Source organism: Rana temporaria, chromosome 3 (genome assembly GCF_905171775.1).
Source record: "Rana temporaria chromosome 3, aRanTem1.1, whole genome shotgun sequence".
Lineage (NCBI taxonomy): Eukaryota > Metazoa > Chordata > Amphibia > Anura > Ranidae > Rana > Rana temporaria.
Genome location: NC_053491.1, coordinates 46,057,230 through 46,081,787, shown reverse-complemented (window position 1 = coordinate 46,081,787; position 24,558 = coordinate 46,057,230). Strand labels below are relative to the sequence as shown.

Sequence of the window (24,558 nt, the reverse complement as noted above, 5' to 3'; positions counted from 1 at the left end):
GCGGGTCTAATGCTGAAATGTGTTCTGTCTATCACAGCGTGGGGTTAGGAGGAGGCGGGGCTGTGTGTGAGCAGCATAGAGACAGTTTCAACATATGGGTGGTGAGTTGCTTTCCTTTCTAGCATAACATGTTTGCAGCCATCCGTCCTCCCCTCTCCCCCCACATACATCCCTCGGCTGGCTCTATCTTTAGGACTCTGTCCCCCCCCCCCCTCCTCCCCCCCGGCTGCCTAGTCTGGCTCCTGTCCCTGCCGCCAATGCACTCCTGTTTTGGAGGTGACAGGGTTATTAAAGAGAACCTGTCACCTCCAATTGCTATCACACAGGGAATTATTATCTCCTGTGTGATAGCAATAAAGTTAAGTGTAAAAAAAAAAAAATAAGAAATAATAATTTAATTAATAAAATAAGTAATTAAAAAGTAAAGAATAAGAATAATAAGAAAATTATACAAAAATAAAACAAGAGGCGGCAATTGGGGGACAGTGATAGGATGCTCCATACATTTTTGCAATCCGACTGTACTGTTTTAACATACAATTATTAAAAAAAAAAAGAAAAGTAATTTTCGGTTTTCGGCCTGTCATTTTTTTTTATTTCGGTTTCGTTTCGGTTCTGAAATTTCCATTTCGGTGCACCTCTAATCTGAACCCATTGTCACATGGACTTGTAAGCACAATAACCAAGTAAAGTAGGAAATGCTAATTGTTTAACATTTTGTATTGATAGCTCTGAGGCCAACAACAATGAAGAACAGACCACACCAACCTCGGCTTGAAAGAGATAATATGGAGCTAAACCGAATTGAAGAATCTAGCAGAAAAGATGGTAATTGATTTTCCTGTTTTTGTTCTAATTCTTCCTATAAGCAGGTCAATGTGGTAAGTCTATTCCAAATGAAAACCATAAATGAAAGACCTCAGGTCTGAGCAAAAATCCTACTCTAAAAATGAATAAAGGGAAAACTTTACTCGTCTGCCTTTCCATTGCCTGTTATGCAGGGTTGTCCTCAATTCAGATAGCAGATCTACAGTGTTTTCCTGCAGTAATCTACTGTGCCACTGCCATGTGCATTGTTCCAATGCCGCCATCTTTGTTCCTGATGTCATTGGGTGCCTATTCCTGGTTTAGGCGGCTCAGCTTCCTGATGTTACACGCCAGACACACCATTCTCTGGCAGCTGTGAATTGAAAATGAATCATTATGGGATATGTGTGGTGATATGTGTGGTGATATGTGTGGTGGAGACATCAATCTTGCCTAGAAGTAAGAAATTGCAGCTGGGGGGCGGGGGGGCAGAGTACACAATTTTTTATTTTTAAAGTAAACAAACCAAGAACTGTGAATGGTGAGGAGAACAACAGTGCCCATTGTGTTCACCCATTTGGTGACCGTCCATGTTAAGGTTTAACTAATGGCAAAATTGGGTGTAAAAAATGCATTTTTAATGCATTTTTTGCTGTGAAAATGACAATGGTCCCAAAAATGTGTCAAAATTGTCTGAAGTGTCCGCCATAATGTCGCAGTCACGAAAAAAATCGCTGATCGCCGCCATTGGTAGTAAAAAAATAAAAAAATGCAATAAAACTATCCCCTATTTTGTAAATGCTATACATTTTGCGTAAACCAACCGATAAACGCTTATTGTGATTCTTTTTTTACAAAAAATAGGTAGAAGAATACGTATCGGCCTAAACTGAGGAAAACATTTTTTTTTTATATATTTTTGGGGGAAATTTATTATAGCAAAAAGTAAAAAATATTGAATTTTTTTCAAAATTGTTGCTCTATTTTTGTTTATAGCGCAAAAAATAAAAACCACAGAGGTGAACAAATACCACCAAAAGAAATCTCTATTTGTGGGGAAAAAAAGGACGCCAATTTTGTTTGGGAGCCACGTCGCACGACCGCTCAATTGTCAGTTAAAGCGACGCAGTGCCGAATCACAAAAACTGGCCGCATCCTTTAGCTGCCTAAAGGTCCGGGTCTTATGTGGTTAAGCTAAAGCAACGTTTTTGATTGTCAGGTGTGACGTTTAAAGCCACTCTCTGAAGGTAGTATGTAAAATAATGTTTAATTGTATGCTGGAAAATCAGCCCTTTCAGTACAGTTACATATTTTTAAACTCTTTTATGTTTAATGCAAATTCGACTTTGGTCATTGTATGTTTTGTGTTGAAATACTAAATATCTGCATTTTGAGTTGGCCTTCACCTGGCAAATGCTAATGTGAAATAATTTTTCAGGAATGTACTTATTGCATTTTTTGTTTCTTAAAACCAATCCAGAGGGGTCCAGACAGATGAATAGAAATATTTGGTGTTTTTTTTTTTTTTCTAATGTAAGTAGCTTTAGAAAACCTCCTGTTGCTTTTCTGCATTCTACAGAACAAAGAGGAAATGAGACTTAAAAAAAAAAAAAAAAACTCTTTAGTTTATTAATCTATAATTAAACCTCTTTATAGTTGTATCCAAGCAGAAATAATTTTGGCCACACTCACTGAGATGTGTAAACTCCTTCATGATCTGGTTCTGCATTGATTATGACATGGGTGTAAAGTTGTTGTTTTCTCCTCACATGAACTCACAATCCTTAGCTTGTCTTTCCATCATGGGACGGGCTTCATGGTATCCTGATCTACACCTTGACTCATCACATAGGTGTGAAGAAAGGTGAAGTCGGCTCGCAGGAAAGGAGTGTAGTGCAGAATACAACAAATAAATGACTTTAGAAAGTGTAAGATCAGACATGTCATACTCTCATTAGGGCGTGTGTTGAATTAATAGGACTCAATTATTAAAGTGTATTGCTACATAAAACCTTTTTTTCCAGTTTTGAATAGAGAAGGTATAGATTAGACCCCACTGTGGAAATTCACTGCTTGTACTGACAATTATTAGACATGTGCATTCATTTTTGTTCAAATTTCAGGTATTTTCGTTATCGTTTTAACAAACGAAAACGAACGCACAGAATACAAAAACCGAAAGATCAGACATAAACAAATGCTTTATTTTCGTTTTTGTTGGTCGAATGTGCCTAACCTTAAAGTGGAGGTTCACCCTCAAAACAATTTTTGACAGGCTTCCGAACGGCACATACTGCGCGTCACAGGTTGCGGAAAAAACCCGAACGTACCGACGTTTGGGTTATGTCAGCAACCTGTGACGCGCAGTATGCGCCGCTCGGAAGCCTGTCAATCACAGGCAGTGCTTGGGAACGCCCACTTCCGCGGGATCGCCGTGAGGTCAAAATCCTGATTAAGAGGTATGTGCTGAGAAAAAAAAAAAACACCGGCATTCTGTCGGTAGGATGGCGCGGCTCCGTGTGATGTCAAAAATTGTTTTAAAGGGTGAACCTCCACTTTAACTCTATTAGTGCAAGATTATCTGCTTGCCGACCTGCCGCCACGCGAGAGCCCGTAGCTCTACGTCGGCTCTCGCGCTGGCCACTAGGCTCGCCCCCGACTCCCGTGCGTGTGCCCGGCGTAAACACACAGCTCCCGGTCCTGTCAGGGAGGGAAATGCTGATTTTCTGTTCATACAATGTATGAACAGAAGATCGGTCATTTCCCCTAGTGAGGCCACCCCCCCTACAGTTAGAACACACCCAGGGACATACTTAACCCCTTCTCCGCCCCCTAGTATTAACCCCTTCACTGCCAGTGGCATTTTTATAGTAATCCAATGCATTTTTATAGCACTGATCGCTATAAAAATGCCAATGGTCCCAAAAATGTGTCAGAAGTGTCCGCCATAATGTCGCAGTCCTGAAAAAAAATCGCTGATCGCCGCCATTACTAGTAAAAAAAAAATATTAATTAAAATGCCATAAAAATACCCCCTATTTTGTAAACGCTATAACTTTTGCGCAAACCAATCAATAAACGCTTATTGCGGGGGGTTTTTACGAAAAATATGTAGAAGAATACGTATCGGCCTAAACTGAGGGAAAAAAATGTTTTTTTTATATATATTTTTGGGAGATATTTATTATAGTAAAAAGTAAAAAATATTCATTTTTTTCAAAATTGTCGCTCTATTTTTGTTTAAAGCGCAAAAACTAAAAAAACACAGAGGTGATCAAATACCACCAAAAGAAAGCTCTATTTGTGGGAAAAAAAAGGGCACCAATTTTGTTTGGGAGCCACGTCGCACGACCGCGCAATTGTCAGTTAAAGCGACGCAGTGCCGAATCGCAAAAAGTGCTCTGGTCTTTGACCAGCAATATGGTCCGGGGGTTAAGTGGTTAATCTACATAGAGAGAAAAGATTCAACATTATAGAGAGAAAAGATTCGACATTTAAGAGAGAAAAGATTTGACACTATAGAGAGAAAAGATTTGACACTATAGAGAGAAAAGATCGCTGCTGGAATTGGGTGGGGGAAGTAAAATAAAAATAATGATGATGAATGTTATTGGCTGATTGTAACCAAAGAGGAGTAGTAAAATAGCTAGAACTAACTTGACAATTCAACATGAAAGACGAAGATTCGACAAAGCATCGAAAAACATACAAACTTCGAATCGGTCATTGAAGGCTCATGGTGTCTGTTGAAACTGTACGACGCTGCAATCGTACATTTCCGCTCAAATGCTCGGCCCATAGGCTATAGAAAAATTCTAATGTTGGTTGACTAGTAATAATAATTAACAAATATAATTATTACTAATGTCATACAACATTAGAATTCTACTATAGCTTGTAGGCGGAACATTCAACAAGAATAGTATGATTGCGGCGTCGTACAGTTTTGCTGCTCCATCGAATCTTCTTTGAACATTCGACAGACACCATAAGGATTCAATGACAGATTTAACCTTAATTAGTTCAGATTTTCGGACTAATGCAATTTCCAACGAAAAACAAAATGAATAAAAACGAATTTCGGGAGTAACTAAACTAATGTATTTTTCGGACGAAAACGAAAGTCCGAAACTAAGTATTTCAGTGTTCACATGTCTAACAATTATCGTCTCCTAGAAAGAAAGGAAGGAAAAATACAAAATTGTAGAGTAAAAAAAAAGTGTTAACCGCTTGCCGACTGCCTCACGCACTTATACGTCGGCAGAATGGCATGGACAGGCAAAGTGTGTGTGTGTGTGTGTGTATATGTGTATATATATATATGTGTGTATGTATGTATATGTGTGTGTATGTATGTATATATATATATATATATATATATATATATACATATATATATATATATATATATATATATATATATATATATATATATACCACCTCTAGGTGACCACATGTTGGTTTAGGCAGCAACTGCCACCATGGGTTCACTTGGTTCAACAATTTCATATGGGTACAGTGTTGCATGACCGTGCAATTGTCATTCAAAATCGGCAGCGCTGAAAATTGGCCTGGGCAGCAAGGGGTTAAAAATTCCCAATAGGCAAGTGGTTAATACTGCTAGAAAGCAGAAGGTAATACGTTTTCTGATTATCTTTTCCCATTTACTGACGTATCATGTCTTGTTCTTCACTGCCTCACTGTATGAAGGTGGTCCTCTTGGTAGAAACGGGGCTTTGCTTCCTCTAGTCAGAGCTAACCCCCGATTTACTGGTGATCTAATGCAGTGTTTCTCAACTCCCGTTCTCAAGGCGTCCCAACAGGTCATGTTTTCAGGATTTCCCTCAGATCAAACGGCGGTGGTAACTACTAAGGCAGTGAAACTGATCAAATCATTTGTGAAAAATAATGGAAAGCCTAAAAATATGACCTGTTGGGGCACCTTGAGGACTGGAGTTGAGAAACACTGACCTAAGGACTGATGGATGAATATATTTACAAAACCACAAAAGGGGCTAAGAAAGCCCAGACTCAGACTGAATAAAGTAGACATGAAGCTGGTTTGCAGGTTCTCAGGTACAACTTCCTGTGTAGCTATTGGCATCACCAACTCTCGCTCCAAACCTAGTAAGACTGGGGCGTTTTTCAGGCGCTTTGGCGTTTAAAAAAAGCTCCCTCAATGGGAAAGGGGCTTTAGGAACGGTGTATTCAATGCCTCTAAATAAAGAAGCTGCTTGCAGGATTTTTTTTGACGCCCTGCCAGCGCAGTGCCTCAGTGTGAAAGCACTTGGGCTTTCACATTGGGATTGCAGATGCAGCTTCTTTCAGGCGCTTTACAGACGCTTTTTTTTTTTTTTAATGCTAAAGCGCCTGAAAACGCCCCAGTGTGAAAGGGGTCTAAAGGTGAACGAATCCTTTATCATTTGAGGTATGAGCAACATTTCTGAATGTTCTATATAAGATAGTGTGTTTATATCAAAGACAGCAAATCACAGTGACAAAAGCAAAAAAAGAACATATAATGTAACCTCTTGACCACCGCCCCCATGTCTAAAAGACGTCCTATTTTTAAAGATGAATATCTCGGTAACGGCAGCAGCTGCTGCCACAACCGAGATATCTATCTCTTCAGTGGGCGGTGGTGTACACGATAACGGTGGTCTCCGTGGCGGATTCGCCGCGAGATCGCCGTTATCGGTGGTGGGAGAGGGGCCCCCCCTTCCCGCCGCTCTCCCGCGCCTTCCGCCGCTTACCGGAGCCGTCGGTAGCGGCGGAGGAGATCGCGACCGTTCGGGAGCTGAGCGGGGACGAGACTGAAGGAAAAATCTCCTTCACCCGTCCCCATAGGTCTGCTGGGCGGAAGTGACGTCAAAACGTCAGTCCTGCCCAGCCTCTTAAAGAAACATTTTTTTTTTGTCATTTGAAAAAATGACATTTCCAAATTTTTTATTTATTTTTTGCATTTAAGCCTAAATATGAGATCTGAGGTCTTTTTGACCCCAGATCTCATATTTAAGAGGACCTGTCATGCTTTTTTCTATTACAAGGGATGTTTACATTCCTTGTAATAGGAATAAAAGTGATCAAATTTTTTTTTTTTATTTCAGTGTAAAAAATTATAAAACTAAATAAAAATAAATAAGAAAACAAAAAATTTTTTTTTTAAAGCGCCCCGTCCCGACGAGCTCGCGCACAGAAGCGAACGCATACGCGAGTAGCGCCCGCATATGAAAACGGTGTTCAAACAACACAAGTGAGGTATCGCCGCGATCGTTAGAGCGAGCGCAATAATTCTAGCCCTAGAGCTACTCTGTAGCTCAAAAAATGCAACCTGTAGAGTTTTTTAAACGTCGCCTATCGAGATTTTTAAGGGTAAAAGTTTGACGCCATGCCACGAGTGGGCGCAATTTTTAAGCGTGACATGTTGGGTATCATTTTACTCGGCGTAACATTATCTTTCACAATATATAAAAAAATTGGGCAAAATTTATTTTTGTCTTATTTTTTAATTAAAAAAAGTGATTTTTTTCCAAAAAAAGTGCGCTTGTAAGACCGCTGCGCAAATACGGTGTGACAAAAAGTATTGCAATTACTACCATTTTATTCTCTAGGGTGTTAGAAAAAAATATATATAATGTTTGGGGGTTTTAAGTAATTTTCTAGAAAAAAAAACTGTTTTAGTCTCGTAAACACCGAATCTGAAAAATTAGCCCGGTGGTAAAGAGGGTAATGAGCCCACGTGAATAAGTAGAAATTCTTCTTTAAAAGTTCATTAATAGACATCTATCACCAGTGGTAACGTGAAGCCTCCTTGTGCAAAAACCTCCACCTCTAGTAATTAAGAGCATTTACCAGATATTGTTGACCCTCTATCTCTAGAGTGGTCTAATAAGCCTTGACCATAAGTGAGATCACTCAGGCGCTGAAAGGGGTACACTCCTATGGATATCGGGAACAACGGACTTCCTGCAGATCGACCTCCCCCAAACAGTGTCACCCACGTCGTCCCTCTGTCCTCTTCCCACGGTGTCCCTCTGTCCTCCTCCCACGGCCTGTGGGCGCCACAGGATTAGCTCGCACAGGGCTCCTGAACACCTAAGGCCGGCCCTGGGGGCCACAAAAAAATATATGTCAAAATTACCAAGCGGGCCGTCTGAAACCGAAATGCAACCGCGATTAGTCCACGGGCCGGACTTTGGACATGCCTGACATAAACTAAACAAGGAATATTTACACCTATCGGTTGAGTAATGTAACCTCTTATGAGCACTCCATGTCTACCAGTTTGAAGTCCTTGTTTTGTGAAGGAGATCATTCCCAACAAGTGGTTAACCAGTATATAGAAAGACATTAAAACTGCCTCAGTAGTTGAGGCCTGAGGGTTCTGTGCTCCTAGTCTGATCCTGTTCTTAACAGATTAAGATATTAATAAATGTGTTTTATCATGCCCTGATGCTAACAGGATAGTTTACTTATCAAAGTCAGTGATTAGAAACGTGGGACTGATTTTCCAAGGATATCCTAAAGGTTCCTGCTGCTGTCTTCAGTAAACATCCATGGCCTGATACTGAATTTAGAGTACAGAATAGTTTATTAGTATTATTATTTTAAAATAAAATTTTGGTTCTGTAATATAGTGTAGAATTATGTGGCGAATAGGCATAGAGCTTGGCATGTGTTCCATGTTGTGCATATGTTATGGTTGTTGTTTTTTTAACGTTTTTTTTTAAACCCAAATATTCAGTTTTGGATATAGGAATGAGGGGTTAAGACCCCGTTCAAGTTTTTATCACTGTACTTGTATCTGCCGGGGAGGATAACTCTCTATTTTCCATAGCATCCATTGTGACCAGGACTTAAAGCAGGGAATAAACCCAAATTTTGAGTCGTCAATGGAACAGCAATTTCCTGTTGTGTCTACAGGACAGGAAATTAAGAGAGATTCCTCAAATGGGACACAGATGGCAAGAAAACCTAACCAGGGTTTTACCCACTGCCCGTTCTAGCCATAGGCTCAAATAGGCATCCAAAATGGTGAACAGCTGGCGCCATGCTGGGCGCTCGCTGTTCACACAGCGTTGTGTTAGGAAAACGAATAAATCGCTTTTCTAACACTGACCCACCTCTCAATCAATCAGGTGCTTGGGTCTGTTGCCTGTCACCTGATTGGCTGAAACAGGTGCTGTGATTGGACTCCTGATAGAGAGGACGGGAGAAGACATTGAGGAGCGTGGACGTGGAGGGCACCACCGTGACCCACTGCGAGACAGGCAAGTGCTGGGCGATGCACACAGGCAGCATTTGATGGGCACGATGGCAGCAATTGATTGGGAACAGTAGCGGCAATTGATGGGCACACTGGCAGCAGTTGATGGGGCACAGTAGCGGCAATTGATGGGCACACTGGTGCCAAGTGATGGGGCACAGTGGCGGCAATTGATGGGGCACAGTGGCGGCAATTGATGGGGCACAGTGGCAGCAATTGATGGGGCACAGTGGCAGCAATTGATGGGGCACAGTGGCGGCAATTGATGGGGCACAGTGGCGGCAATTGATGGGGCACAGTGGCAGCAATTGATGGGTACAGTATCTGTTTGATGGGCACAGTGGCTGCGTTTGATGGGCACAGTGGCTGCGTTTGATGGCACAGTGGTGGCAATTGATGGGGCACAGTGGCAGCAATTGATGGGTACAGTATCTGTTTGATGGGCACAGTGGCTGCGTTTGATGGGCACAGTAGCTGCGTTTGATGGGCACAGTGGCTGCAATTGATGTTTTTTTTTTTCTGTTTGCTCCTCCCAAAAAATTTGAGCACCACCCGCCACTGTTACTATTATTTTTTCATATATTTTTTTTGGATGTTGTATTCTAACTTTAAATTGAGTTTAAGCGCTGCACTTATTTTGCGATTTCAATTAAGTTCGCTAAATTTATCAGATCATATACCTATATATATCATATCAAATGTGCAGTTCACTCGACAATAGTGACTACAGTATAGCAACAGATGAGTTTGGTGTTAAATAAACTAATAGACAGATGGGCTGGCTGTCAGTCAAGTCAACTCACATCCAGATCTTCACATGTTCCAATTGTTGTCCTGTACAGTTAAATGTGGGGATTGCGTGAGATTTCAGGGGGAGTTGTGGGTCCCATGGTGACGTCAGTGAAAGGACAAGCCAGCAGCACCAATGTTAGGAGGCTGTTTAGACTAGAGACCACAAGCAAAGATGCTGAATTAAGACCAGAACTTCTCTGCAGAAAGATGGGACACAGATGCAAAATATTCTCAGAATATAATGTAACTGTTCCATGATTATAACCTTTAGCTGGCAAACATTGACACTTTACCACTTGACCTCCAGAAGATTTACCCCTCTTTATGAATAGGCTGTTTTACTGACAATTTTGCGGTCATGCGACACTGTACCCAAATAAAATTGATGGATATTTTTTTACCTCAAATAGAGCTTTCGTTTGGTGGTATTTGATCACCACTGCGGTTTTTAATTTTTTTTGTACTATAAACAAAAGAAAATCTATTTTGAAAATGCTGCTTTAAAACATATCCAATAAATAAAAAAAATCAAATTTCTTCATAAATTTATGCCAATATGCACTCTGCTACATGGTCTTAGTAAGAAAAAATCCCAATAAGTATATATTGATTGGTTTAAGTGAACATTATAACCATAGCTCCCAACTGTCCCTGATTTGGAGCAATGTCCCTCTGTCCCTCATTCTCCTCATTTTCCCTCATTTTGGTCTCATCTATATAGTTGTATATAAAATGCACTTTTTATCTATCAAAAAGTGTTTCCCAGCGCTAAACCTTTCATCGGATTTCTAAATTGCTGCATTTGTAAATTCCAAAAGCCAATGAAAAGGAATAGTAGTGGTAAAAAAAAAGCACTTATGAGCTTAACCAATCTTGTTTTTTGTACAATTCTCCTTTAAAGGGGCGTGGCAATGGGGTGTGTCCTATGCCTGCATACTTTTGCTGATAGGTGTCCCTCATTCCCATCTCAAAAAGTTGGGAGGTATGTTATAACACCTACAAACTGTGGGATATATTTCTGGATTAAATTTTTTTTTTATATACTATTAATAGCGGCAATCAGCGACTTATAACGAGACTGCAATATTGTCAGACAATTGGACACTAACTGACACTTTGAGGGAACCAGTGACACTAATACAGTGATCAGTGCTGAAAATATGCACTGTCATTGTACTAATGACACTGGCTGGAAAGGGGTTAAACATTTAGGGCGATCAAAGTAATAACTGTGTGCCCAGCCAGTGTTTTTGTGTAAACTGTGTGCTGCTTTACTAGGGGAAGAAATTGATTCTAGTACCTGCTTCGCAGGAACGATCCCTTCCCCCTTGTCAGAACTTAAACATGCCTTCTTTACATAGGCATATCTCAGTTCTCTGTGTATTGCCGATGATTGGCGGGTGCCGGCGGAAATTTAACCCCTGGCACCCGCAGATCGGCTTTTGCTATGAATTATGAATGAATGAATGAATGAAAAACTTATAAAGCGCGGCGCATGCGAACTGAATCGCTTCTGGGCGCTAGTTGTTCGTGTCTCATGACATCAAAAGAGCAGAGTTTTGATTCGTCTTCTGAAAGTCAGGTGGTTTTCCTCCAACCGAATGCTGGTTGGTAAAGCGTTCCATAGTCTAGGACCCTGAAAAGCAAACCTTCTTTCTCCTTTGGACTTGTATTTGGTTTTTGGTACCCTGACCAGATTTTGGTCGGTGGATCGCAGAACGCGATTCGAATTGTGAGGTTCTATCTTGTCGCAAAGATATTGCGGAGCCTTCCCATGGATGCACTTATGTGTCAGGCAGAGTGCTTTAAATGCAATTCTGTCTTTTACTGGCAGCCAGTGAAGGGTTCTCAACGAAGGTGAGATTGATTCCCATTTTTTTTTCCCAGTCACAAGTCTGGCGGCCGTATTCTGTACGACTTGCAGACGAGAGATTTGGTACTTTGGGAGTCCGAGGTAAAGGGCATTTGCATAGTCCAGTCTGGAATTCACGATTGTTCCCACCACGACTGCTACGTCTTCTTTGGGGATAAATGGAATAAGTCTGCGTAGTAGGCGCAACAGATGGTGCGCTCCGCTGACTACTGACCCTATTTGTGCGTCCATTGTCATGAAGGTGTCGAAGATGACCCCGAGACTTTTGACTTTGGAGCTAGGGGTGATGATTTGGCCCAGAATGGGCGGGGGTGTCCAGGTTGTTGCCAGTTGACTCTTTCGGCTGGCGTGAAACATAAGGAGTTCTGTTTTTGAACTGTTGAGTTTAAGATAACTCTTAGTCATCCAGTTTTCTATCAAAGAGAGACATTTCTCTAAACTGAGATGATGATCCTTTTTGTTGCAGATGCGAAAATACAGTTGCGTATCGTCTGCATAAGAGTGATAGAGTAGTTCTTGGCTACTGATAATATCAAAGAGAGGGCGAAGATAGATGTTGAAAAGCACCGGTGACAGGGGGGATCCTTGGGGGACTCCACATGACACCGTGCGCTTTTCCGACGTGAAACAACCCAATTTAACTGTTTGTGATCGGTTTTCAAGAAAGGAAGAAAACCATGGTAAATCACCTTCTGCGACTTCTGCTACCTTGGCTAGTCGCATCAGTAACAGTTTGTGGTCTACCGTGTCAAAGGCTGCGCTTAGGTCCAGCAGAATCAGGAGACAAGATTCTCCTTCGTCTGCGGCCTCGAGGGCATCGTCCCATATTTTGAGTAAGGCCGTTTCTGTCCCGTGTCCGGGACGGAAGCCTGATTGTAATGGATCCAGTAGATTGTGGGTATCTAGATGCTGTTGCAGCTGTTGTACCACTACTTTCTCCATTATCTTGGAGAGAACATTTAGGCCTGTTATGGGACGGCGGTGAGTTGGGTCCTTGGGATCCAGGTTAGGTTTTTTCAAGATGGGCTGGATTGTGCCCTCTTTCAACAGGGATGGCACTGTGCCTTCCTTAAATGACTGGTTTATAAGCTGTGTGATGGGTGGTGCCAGGATGTCGGCACATTCCTTCAGCAGTTTGGTGGGGATGATATCATTGGGCGATGTGCTGTTCCGCAAAGCACCAATGATATTTTTTGTGGTATCGATGGAGATCGGTTCCAGAGTGAACTTTGTTGATTGTAGAGCGTTTCTGTGGGTGTTTTGTGGTTGATTCACGGTGGGGTTGAGGGGGGTATTGTTTTGCATGATGCTTTCCCGGATTCTTTCAATTTTGTTGATGAAGAAATCCGATAGTTCATTGCAGAACTCTTGGGTGTCTGAGTTGGGGACTTCAAGACATCCTGGGTTCATGGTCTGGGTGACCATCTTGAAGAGTTCGCGGGGGCGGTTTAGGGCGCTGTTAATCGCCAAAGAAAAATGATGTTTCTTGGCTTTGAAGATTTCTTTATGATATCGTGTTGTTATTGCCTTGTAGATGATGAGGTTATCCTCTGCAGGACTTCTTTTCCAGGCGGCTTCCGCCCTTCTGCGCTCTTGCTTCAGAAGCGACAGCTGGTTGTTGAACCAGCCGGACTTTCTTTTTCGGATGCAGGCTTTGCGTTTCGGTGCTACTAAATCGGCTGACTGTAGCAGGGCTGCGTTTATGGCATCCAGTGTATCTGCGGCTGTTTGATGTGGATGGATTGTTTTGATTCTGTTTCCCAAGGTAGATTTGAAGAGTTCCGAATGGAGCTTCTTCTGAGATCTAGCCCAGTGTATTGTCACCGGCTTGGGTGCTTTTATCACTGGGGGAATTTTGGAGATTATGAAATTAATTGCATGGTGGTCTGTCCATGGCAATGGTTCATTTTCTAAAATGCTTATTTTCAGATTTTGTCTGAAAATTAGGTCGAGTGTGTGACCTGAAGCATGTGTTGGCCCGCATATAAGTTGCTGTAGCCCTAATCCCTCCAGGTGATCAATGCAGGCGTCCGCAATGGGATCCTGTGCGGAGTTGGCCCACAGATTAAAGTCCCCGAGCAGCAAAAGGTGTTTGCTGTTAAGGGTATAAGTGGATATAAACTCCGTTAATGATGGCAAAAACTGCGATTTTGGCCCAGGTGGCCTATAGCAGAGGAGAATGTGAACAGTCTCCTGGGGGGAAGTTTGAAGTTGAAGAGTAAGGGTTTCCATGAATGGAAGAGGATTTTGAAGGGCTGGCTTAGTGATTGTAATGCGATTCTTGTGGATCACCGCCAGGCCTCCTCCTCTTTGCCCTATTCTGTTTTCCGTTATAATGCGATAGTTTTCTGGCACCAATTCTCCGAGAATGGTGTTGCAGTCGTCTGAGAGCCAGCTTTCTGTAATAAAGAGGCAGTCTAGATCGTTTTGTAGTAAGAAATCGTGGATTTCTAATCGGTGTTTTACTGCCGATCTTGTGTTGATCAAAGCACATGATATGTGCTCGAGCTGGGTTAAATAGTTAAAATTTTTGATGGTCGATCGTCGATCGAATCTCAAAAGTTGCTCTATTTTTAAGGCCTTTTTGGTGACGGCTGGTAATGCTGTTGCGAATTGTCTCAGACCCCGAATAGAGTGCGCAGAGTATCGCAGATTAGCCATTGTCGCCAGTCACATTGTCATCAGTCTTTCCTAATTGCGGCGGCCGCGAATGAGGCCTGGTCTGGCGCGGATGCGGGAAGAGCCGCGAGACGCCGGACGTGATGGGTGGAAGACTGTCCAAGTGAGCCGTCACTCGTTGAGTCTTCTCTCCCCGATTGGTCCAGAGGAAGGCGAAAAACCCCAGGCGTGCTGTGCCAATCTGCAGCGATCGGGGGAAAAAATTCCTTCCTGACCCCTTAACGGCGATCGGTGCAACCCTGGATCAATTGGCTAGGGGGGTGTGGTGGACCCTGCCTGACTGCACTATCCCTGGGGAGAGCCGACTTGTTTGAGAGCGTCCTGCTCTCACTATCCCTGGGGTGAGCAGACTAAGATGAGAGCGTCTGCTGCACCGCTGAATCTATATAGCAAGAGTTCCAACTTTATTAGCTGCAAGCTTGTTCTGGATCAGTGATTGAAAAAAATAATGAAGACTCCTGTCTTACCTCCTGTTTCAAACTCCTGGTTTTTAACTCGCACTTTTGATCAAAGAATGCACTTCTGATCAGAGAGTCCACATGTGAAGCCACCATCAACTGGGAGCCAGCTCCTCTGGGAGCTTGTACAGCCACTTTAATACTCACCTGTGAAGACCTGTGAATAAACACACACCTGTGAACAATTAAACCCTCCCCTTAATTAGCAGAAAGGAAAAAGAAAAAAAAGCTGTTTAAAAAGTGTCAGAGAAAAAGAGGGGAAAAAACAAATCTGCAAGCAGAAGCAAATGATAGCCAAATCCTGGTTTTTAACTCGCACTTTTGATCAAAGAATGCACTTCTGATCAGAGAGTCCACATGTGAAGCCACCCATTATCACAGCAGAAGTGGTCCTTCTGTGGTGTACGCGCGCCCCCTGCATGCAGAAGTCCGGAATACTATATATATATATATATATATATATATATATATATATATATATATATATATATATATATACCGTATTTATCAGGGTATTGCGCGCTCCGGAGTATAGCGCGCACCCCTAAAGTGGACCCGCATTCCTGTGGAAAAAAGATTTTTGTACTTACAGTTTTGGTGTCTTGCGCGGCGTCCATCGGCGGCCTCGTCGGGTCCGGCGTCCGTCTGCGGCTTCGGGTGTCCTCTTCGTCGGGTCCGGCGTCCTTCTGCTGTACGTCCAGGACGTGAGCGCGAGAGGAGCCGCTCCCATTGATTTTCTATGCACATATGCAAATGCGGGAGATAAGCGGATTCACGAACGTACTTGCGCCCGGCGCCTAATATGCATGGATTGCGTAAGTCGTACGTCCGGCGTAAAGTTATTCCCCATATATGAGGCGCAACTCATGCAAAGGTATGGACCAGGGAACACAGCCGTCGTATTTTACGTTGTTTGCGTAGTACGTGAATAGGGCTGGGCGTAGGTTACGTTCACGTCGTAGGCAGTGATCCGTCGTATCTTAGGGAGTAGTTCCGACGTGATTCTGAGCATGTGCACAGGAATGCGGCCACGGGACGGCGCATGCGCCGTTCATTTTAAGTACTTCTATGACGCTTGCCCCATCATTTGCATGGGGTCACGCCTCATTAGCATGGCTCACGCCCACTTCCACCTACACTGGCTTACGCAGAGGAAACCCAGCGTATCTTTAAGAGCGAGTGGGAGCAAGTGCTTTGTGAATCCAGTGCTTGCGTCTGTGCGCTGCGTCGGTGGCATAAATATGCGCCGATGTATGTGAATCCGGGCCAATATCGCTTTAATTTCAGGTTCAATGATGCTCAGTGTTGACAGTAGCAATGGATATGCTGTTTGTTTCTGTTTTGGACTTTTGCTTTTTGCGAATTCTGCCATAAAATTGAAAGCCCATTTTCCCTCATAGTTTCTGCTTGGCTGCCTGTAAATGTTACCTTTGATCTGTTAACAGGATATCATTTCAGGAGTGGCAAAGCGAAGATGCAAAAAAATTATCTGGAAAAAAAAAAAGCCAGGATGTCAGCTATTTGGCAAAAACATGCTGGCATAGTGCCAGCCTCGCATTTCCCGAGCGGGGTTGTATGGTGAACTCCCACCAGTGTGGAAAGGAATGGGGTGTGTGAGCATTCACAGCTTTGTTTTTTCAGATGATACTGTAGCGGACTGATATGTGGTGACCACGAGCTCTATCATTCTCATTCTCTGGAGGCAGGAACATGGCCTCACAAGTGTCTGGTTTTATCTCTGTGTACCCTGCTGGAAAAGCTCCTGTAATGCAGAGATATTAATGGTGCCTCCGCTTAAGTCCCTAGGTGAACTTTCCATTGTTATGCTTGAAATCAAATATCTTCAGTCATCACAGATTCATATTTTTAACTTTGCAGCAAAAAAAGATTCATCATTAGACTTCCCGCTGCTCAGAGGGCATGTTCTTGCTCACAGAGGGTATACACCAGTGCAGGGCTGGACTGGGACAAAAATTTGGCCCTGGACCCATCCATACTGGCCCACTTTGACAGGTCTATCTCATGGCGGCCGGACAAACCAGATGGCACTCGTTCTCCTGGTCTTTCCTTCCCCCACTCTCCGTATAGATTCTCCGTGGCAGCAGATAGCAGGTTGGAGAGCGGGGGAAGGAAAGACCAGGGGAACAAGTGCTGAGGAAGCTTATGTCACAGCTGTGTGTGGCCGCCGCCATCCTTCCGGATCATATGATGAGCTTCTCAGTGTGACTCCCGAGGAGCATGTCTGTATTCAGTCACACTGAAGTTAACTAGGGAGAGGAGGTGAATGCTGCAGGGAGGGAGAGTGAGAGGGGCGCGGCGGTCCGCTGTCACTGAAGCCGGCCCACTGAGCCACCAGCCCACCGGGAAACTCCCAGTAGTCCCTATGGCCAGTCCATCCCTGCACCAGTGGTTCTCAACTCCTGTCCTCAGAACCCACTAACAGGCCAGGTTTTAAGTATAACCTTGGGGGAGATGCAGATTAAGCCCCGTACACATGATCCGAAAATCGTACGAAAAATACCGCTTTCGAAACGATCGTACGATAATCGGATCGTTAGTACAGAGCTTCCGAGAACCGATCAGGACAGTTTATCCGATTTTATTCTATCGGACATGCACGGAAATTTTTTTCGTACGATGCCAGATCGTAAACCCCGAGCCTGTTTTTCAGATTCGGCGTTTACAAGACTAAAACTGTTTTTTTTGCTAGAAAATTGCTTAAAACCCCCAAACATTATATATATATATATTTCTAACACCCTAGAGCATAGGTGGCAAACACAAGGCCCGCGGGCCGAATTCGGCCCTCCAGACCATTTTTGGTGTCCCTCGCACCTCTCCTGCAGCTGCAGCCCTCCTCTGGTCTTCCTCAAGATCCTTACTTTCTGCTTTTAAGCAATGCATCCAGCTTCTTTCCAGCAGCAGCATAAGGAAAGGGGGGTGCACTGTGATGTAAGGGAGAGTGGGGAACTCAACTTCTGATGGTGGGTTAGCTCTTGGCATCTAATGTAAGGGGAGGGGATGCGCTGGACATCTAATCTTACAGATACAACCGGCCCTTTTGAGGGCTATCATAATGCTGATGTGGCCCAGGATGAAATTGAGTTTGACACCCCTGCCCTAGAGAATAAAATGGTGGTCATCGCAATACTTTTTGTCACACGGTATTTGCGCAGCGGTCTTACAAGCGCACTTTTTTTGGAAAAAATTCACTTTTTTTAATAAAAAAATAAGACAACAATAAATTTGGCCCAATTTTTTTATATATTGTGAAAGATAATGTTACGCCGAGTAAAATGATACCCAACATGTCCCGCTTAAAAATTGCGCCCGCTCGTGGCATGGCGTCAAACATTTACCCTTAAAAATATCGATAGGCGACGTTTAAAAAATTCTATAGGTTGCATTTTTTGAGCTACAGAGTAGGTCTAGGGCTAGAATTATTGCTCTCACTCCAACGATCGCGGCGATACCTCACTTGTGTGGTTTGAACAACGTTTTCTTATGGGGGCGCTACTCGCGTATGCGTTCGCTTCTGCGCGCGAGCTCGTCGGGACGGGGCGCTTTAAAAACATTTTTTTTGGTTTTCTTATTTATTTTTATTGATTTTATAATTTTTTACACTGAAATAAAAAAAAATGTATCACTTTTATTCCTATTACAAGGAATGTAAACATCCCTTGTAATAGAAAAAAGCATGACAGGTCCTCTTAAATATGAGATCTGGGGTCAAAAAGACCTCAGATCTCATATTTAGACTTAAATGCAAAAAAAAAAAATGGAAATTTTGTCAAAAAATGATAACAAAAAAAATGTCTCTTTAAGATGCTGGGCGGGACTGACGTTTTGAGGTCACTTCCGCCCAGCAATGCTATGAGGACGGGTGGGGGCCATCTTGCCCTCACTCGCATCCTCACACAACAGGCAGCAGCACCCGATCGCCTCCGCCGCTAGGCCCGCTACCGACGGCTCCGGTAAGCGGCGGAGGGCACGGGAGAGCGGTGGGAGGGGGGGCCCCTCTCCCGCCACCGATAACGGCGATCTCGCGGCAAATCCGCCGCAGAGACCGCCGTTATCGTTTGCAGGCCCGCCCACTGAAGAGATGGATATCTCGGTTGTGGCAGCAGCTGCTGCCGTTACCGAGATATTCATCTTTAAAAAGAGGACGTATATATACAGTGGGCGGGCGTTAACCGGTTAATCAGTACAGCTGTCGTTGGAAAATGCAATACAAATGCATTACAACACATCACTTCCGATTTTTTTTTCTGCCGTACGAGAATTTTCGTGACTTTAGTAAACTCATCAGATTCGATGTGAGATTAGCATACAAAAAAAAACGGACGATCGTTCGTCCGATAATCGGATCGTGTGTACCCGGCATTAGAATACAGCAATCGCTGAGCAGCAAATGATATCACCTGTGATGTATTTGAGTTATCTTGCAAACCTGCCCTTATTAGAAGGGTTTGAGGTTTATCAGATTTTGGAGGTACCGGTATGCCGGTTTTCTTTTTCTTTTAGCAAACATATATTGATTTATACATTTTCTAGAAATAAATAGATTTTTTAAAGTGGCTGTAATGTTCACATAGGGGGACAATAAGCTACAAACACTTCTTCATGTCAAGAAATATGCCATAAAATACCAGTGTGAAAAGCCAGTTATGGAAGCCGCCATTCCTTGATTTCTGGAATTGATAATCATTTTCTGCTTCATTTTCTCAGAGTGGAAAATCAGAGATCAGTAATTGGCATCTAAGGCCTCACAAAGACATTTTCCTAGATTCCCTTAACCACTTGAGCCCCGGGTCATTGTAAAATGACGGCTTCACGGTGGCTCTGAAATTCCAACAGGACGTCATATGACGTCCTGGATTCCTCCAGCCACTTGAGGGAGCCCGGCGCGTCCCCGAGATGCCGATGCGCGTGCCTGGCGGTCGCGATGTCCGCCAGTTACCCGCGATCGGTAATGACCGAGCAGGGATGTGTAAACACAGAGATCCACGTCCTGTCAGGGAGAGAGGAGACCGATCTGTGTCCCTTGTACATAGGGACACAGCATCGGTCACCTCCCCCAGTCACCCCCCTCCCCCCACAGTTAGAACACAATACAGGTACACATTTAACCCCTTCCTCACCCCCTAGTGTTAACCCCTTCAATGCCAGTCACATTTATACAGTAATTGGTGCATATTTATAGCACCAATCGCTGTATAAATGTGAATGGCGCCAAAAATGTGTCAAAAGTGTCCGATATGTCCGCCATAATGTCGCAGTCCCAATAAAAAAATCGCAGATCGCCGCCATTACTAGTAAAAAATAAAAAAAAATTAATAATATTAATTCTGTCCCATATTTTGTAAGCGCTTATTGCGATTTTTTTTTTTTTTACCAAAAATATGTAGAAGAATACGTATCGACCTAAACTGAGAAATTAAAAAAAAAAAAAAATTGGGCTATTTATTATAGCAACAAGTAAAAAATTATTGAATTTTTTTTTCAAAATTGTTGCTTTTTTTGTTTTATAGCGCAAAAAATAAAAACCGCAGAGGTGATCAAATACCACCAAAAGAAAGCTCTATCTGTGGGGGGAAAAATGGCGTAAATTTTGTTTGGGAGCCACGTCGCACGACCGCGCAATTGTCAGTTAAAGCGACGCAGTGCCGGAAGCTAAAATTTCACCTGGGCAGGAGGGGGGTATATGTGCCCAGTAAGCAAGTGGTTAAAGCACGTGGACCTTCTCTTTTGCGCTAGAACTCTATTGCAGATAATAAGCAACGCTTCTATGTTTGTCATTTAACCTTGTTACTCCCCTGCCAGTACCTTCTATGTTCAACCATATGCAATATTTAGTCTTGCTGACCAATAAGAAGACTTAGAGAGCGGGATAAGACAAATATTGACCATTGAAGTTGTGAGCAATGGTTGCATAAGATACACAAGCACTCTAAAGATAAGGTGACCGTTGGATACATATTGTAATGTGTATTTGTAATAGATATTTCTGGAAAGTAAGATGTTATTAACCATGAGTGGGGGTGTTCTGTCAAGCTCTCCAACCCATCAGAAACTCCAACCGCTTAACTTCCGGTTTATTTAAAACCAGCAGTAATTGGAGTTTTTGACGAATTGGTGGTAGGACACAACACTGGCAACCAAATAGAGTCCGGTGCAGGATATTATGAGTGAAGATTCTTACTCCACACCGATACTAGCCAAGAAAATGGCCGCCTCTGAGGCGGCGACAGCTTTGTCCTTGTTAGCCGCTGTGCTGTCAAAACAGCTTCCTGTACCAGATTTTTTTCTATTATCGGTGTTGTGTCCAACCACCAATTCGTCAAAATCTCTGGTTTACTAAGGTTTTAAATAGGGTTGTCCCGATACCACTTTTTTTAGACCGAGTACAAGTACCGATACTTTTTTTCAAGTACTCGCCGATACCGATTACCGATACTTGTTTTTTAATTTGATTTTGACAGTGGCACTACTATGCAGTACTGACGACGCATGGACTGTTTTTTTTTTTTTTTTTTACAATTTAATTTTTTAGAATTATTTTTTTAAATTATTCTTTACTATTTTTTTTTTTTTTTACAATGCTTTCTTATTTTTTTGGGGGGGGGGGGGGGTCAGTGTTTATTTTTTTTTTTTACGGTTTATCATTTTTACAATTATTTTTTTGGTTTTTATCAGCCCTGTTGGGGGGGGGGGGGGTTGGTGAGATATTGGGGGTCTTAACAGACCCCTGATATCTCCTCTTTGAGACAGAGAAAGGGACTAGGGACACAGATTCCCCAGTCCCTTTCTCTGTAGGCTCAACTGCACTGTAGATGAATGTAAAGGAAACAGTGGCTCCTCCCCATTCATAAACTGAGACATTGTAACACAGTTACTATGCTCAGTTATGAATGGACAGTTAGTGATCACTGACAAAAAAAGAAAAAAAAAGATCACTGACTGTTCATTCGAAAAAGGGCTCCTTCCTCCGCTCTCCATCCTGACAGATTGGGGACAGAGGGAGGGAGCGCAGAGGGGGACCGGAGCGGTACACAGAGGGGAGCGGAGGATGGCGGGAGACTGGAGCTGAGCATGGCGGGGACACGAGCGGAGCGCGGCGGGGGACACAAGCAGTACATGGAGGGGGACCGGAGCGGAGCATGGCGGGGGACACAAGCAGTACATGGAGGGGGACCGGAGCGGAGCATGGCGGGGGACACGAGCAGTACATGGAGGGGGACCGGAGCAGAGCATGGCGGGGGACACAAGCAGTACATGGAGGGGGACCGGAGCAGAGCATGGCGGGGGACACAAGCAGTACATGGAGGGGGACTGGAGTGTAGCACGGTGGGGGACACAAGCAGTACATGGAGGGGGACCAGAGCAGAGCACAGCGGGGGACACAAGCAGTACATGGAGGGAGACCGGAGTGGAGCATGGAGGGGGACACAAGCAGTACATGGAGGGGGACCGGAGTGTAGCACGGCGGGGGACACAAGCAGTAAATGGAGGGGGACCGGAGCGGAGCACGGCGGGGGACACAAGCGGTACATGGAGGGGGACAGGAGCGGAGCACGGCGGGGGACACAAGCAGTACATAGAGGGGGACTGGAGGGTAGCACGGCGGGGGACACAAGCAGTACATGGAGGGAGACCCGGAGCGGAGAACGGCGGGGGACACAAGCGGTACATGGAGGGGGACCGGAGCGGAGCACGGCGGGGGACACAAGCAGTACATGGAGGGGGACTGGAGGGTAGCACGGCGGGGGACACAAGCAGTACATGGAGGGGGACCAGAGTGGAGCACGGCGGGGGACACAAGCAGTACATGGAGGGGGACCGGAGCAGAGCACGGCGGGGGACACAAGCGGTACATGGAGGGGGAGCGGAGCATGGAGGGGGACCGGAGCGGTACACGGCGGGGGACAGAAGCACCACTGACAAAAGTATCGATCTGGCATCGGAGCATTTGCCCGAGTACAAGTACTCGGGCAAATGCTCGGTATGCTCGGTATCGGCACCGATACTATTATCGGGGCAACCCTAGTTTTTGGCGTTTCTGATGGGTTGTAGATATTGATTTAACCTTTTATAGTTGAAAAAATACATACATCGCCCTAGTATTCTAATATAGATTGAGGGGTTTCAGGGATTCCCCATAGACCCCGAAACTCCAACAGGAAAAAATGGGCGGGGAGGACAATAAACCGGTACTACATATATTGGTTGTAGATATTGACAGAACAGGGGCTCCAAATAGAGTTTTTGTTTGTGTTTGATTGTCCTTTGTACTGTTTCCTAGGTTTTATTCCTACATCTTGTAATTAATCAAAAGGTAACTGTGTAGTTTATTTTTGAACAAAATGACTGCTTGTTTTTTTTCAGTGTCAGATCTTCTGTAGACCTGAACATCTATTGGAGGCTATAAGACATCTGTAATAATTTGATGTTAAGCGTGTAAAGGTTCTTAACCTTTAAGGCTAAAAATATAACGTGGTTTACTCTCTCTAATTGCAGACAAATGTGGAAAATGCCGGAAAATCAAAGGAAAGCAGAATAAAATGAAGCAATATTGTCAGAAGGACTTTGGTAAGTCGGCATCATTTCTTTTCTAGCTCTGCCAACAGACGTGCAGACCCCGCTCGGCTGAAGCTTTAGTAATGAACATGCTTTTATGTTTGCTTGAAATGTGCAGTGTTCCGTGGAAGAATCATCAGCAAGAAGCTTGTGGGGAAGGAGACGCGTTATGATGTGCAGGTGGTAATGACGTATAAGAACAATTTCCCTATTCTGAGAAGGGAATACATCTGGGTTCCCAACGCCTGTGATTGTCCCAATCTGCTGGAGAAAAGGGAATATATTCTGATGGCCAGGAGGCATGTTAACTATGAACACACTCTAAACCGAATATTACTAGAGACTCACAGCTTTGTGCGCCTATATAGACCAAAGGAGGACAAAATGCTCCGAGATCTTGACCAAGAATGTGCCAAGCATGGATACCAAATCAGCTCAAAGCAGAACCAGTAAGGCTCGTGATAAGAGGACAATACGACACGGACAGCCAATGATAACAGTTCTTAACTAATTGTATTGGTATGTGCTGTTTTTTTGCATACAGCCTATTTAAAATATTATTGGTCCAGTTGTAAAGGGGGGCATAATGTAATATTTAATAACTGCTGGTGCTAGAACGAATGACATTGTATCCAAAGGAATGTGCAGCTAATCTGCTTAATAACAAAGTAAAAGCCATAAGGAGAGCTACATTACCAAGGAAATGAAAAAAGTTCATTGGTTCACGACAAGCCAAGAAAACCAAATAGAAAAAAAATCGTTTTTGTTACACAAATGTTCACATATTGGGGCAGATTCACGTACCTCTGCGCCAGGGGCGGACTGACCATTGAGTCATTAGGGCACTGCCCGAGGGCCCCATGCCACTAGGGGGCCCCATCAGGGTTGCCAGGCTCAGTAAAACTAGGGACAGTATGTAAAAATCTATGTTTTTTTTTTACATCTGTCCCTGATATGTCCGAAACCGACATGCTTTTGATGTGAAAATCCCGAGATTTTAGCTTCCCCGCCTCTGCACTGCCTCCTGGCGTGGTGGCCATCTGTAAGCCCAGGGGCCCCATAATATTCTATTGCCCGGGGGGCCCCATGAGTTGTCAGTCCGCCCC

At 43.8% G+C, this 24,558-nt stretch overlaps 1 protein-coding gene across 2 annotated transcripts in view; it reads left to right on the top strand.

Annotated features, from left to right (window-relative positions):
* Positions 1-24,200, top strand: part of LOC120931247 (ADAMTS-like protein 5) — a 139,954-nt gene extending 115,754 nt beyond the window's left edge. Inside the window, exons 11-14 of one of the 2 annotated variants that reach the window (XM_040342493.1) lie at positions 730-828; positions 23,393-23,464; positions 23,571-23,923; positions 24,123-24,200. In XM_040342493.1, the coding sequence (XP_040198427.1) occupies positions 730-828; positions 23,393-23,464; positions 23,571-23,905 (506 nt within the window). In that variant the 3' untranslated portion in view covers positions 23,906-23,923; positions 24,123-24,200. Of the gene's footprint in view, positions 1-729; positions 829-23,392; positions 23,465-23,570 lie in introns of both variants that reach the window. The other variant, XM_040342492.1, reaches the window with a different exon arrangement.
* Positions 24,201-24,558: the final 358 nt, after the last annotated feature.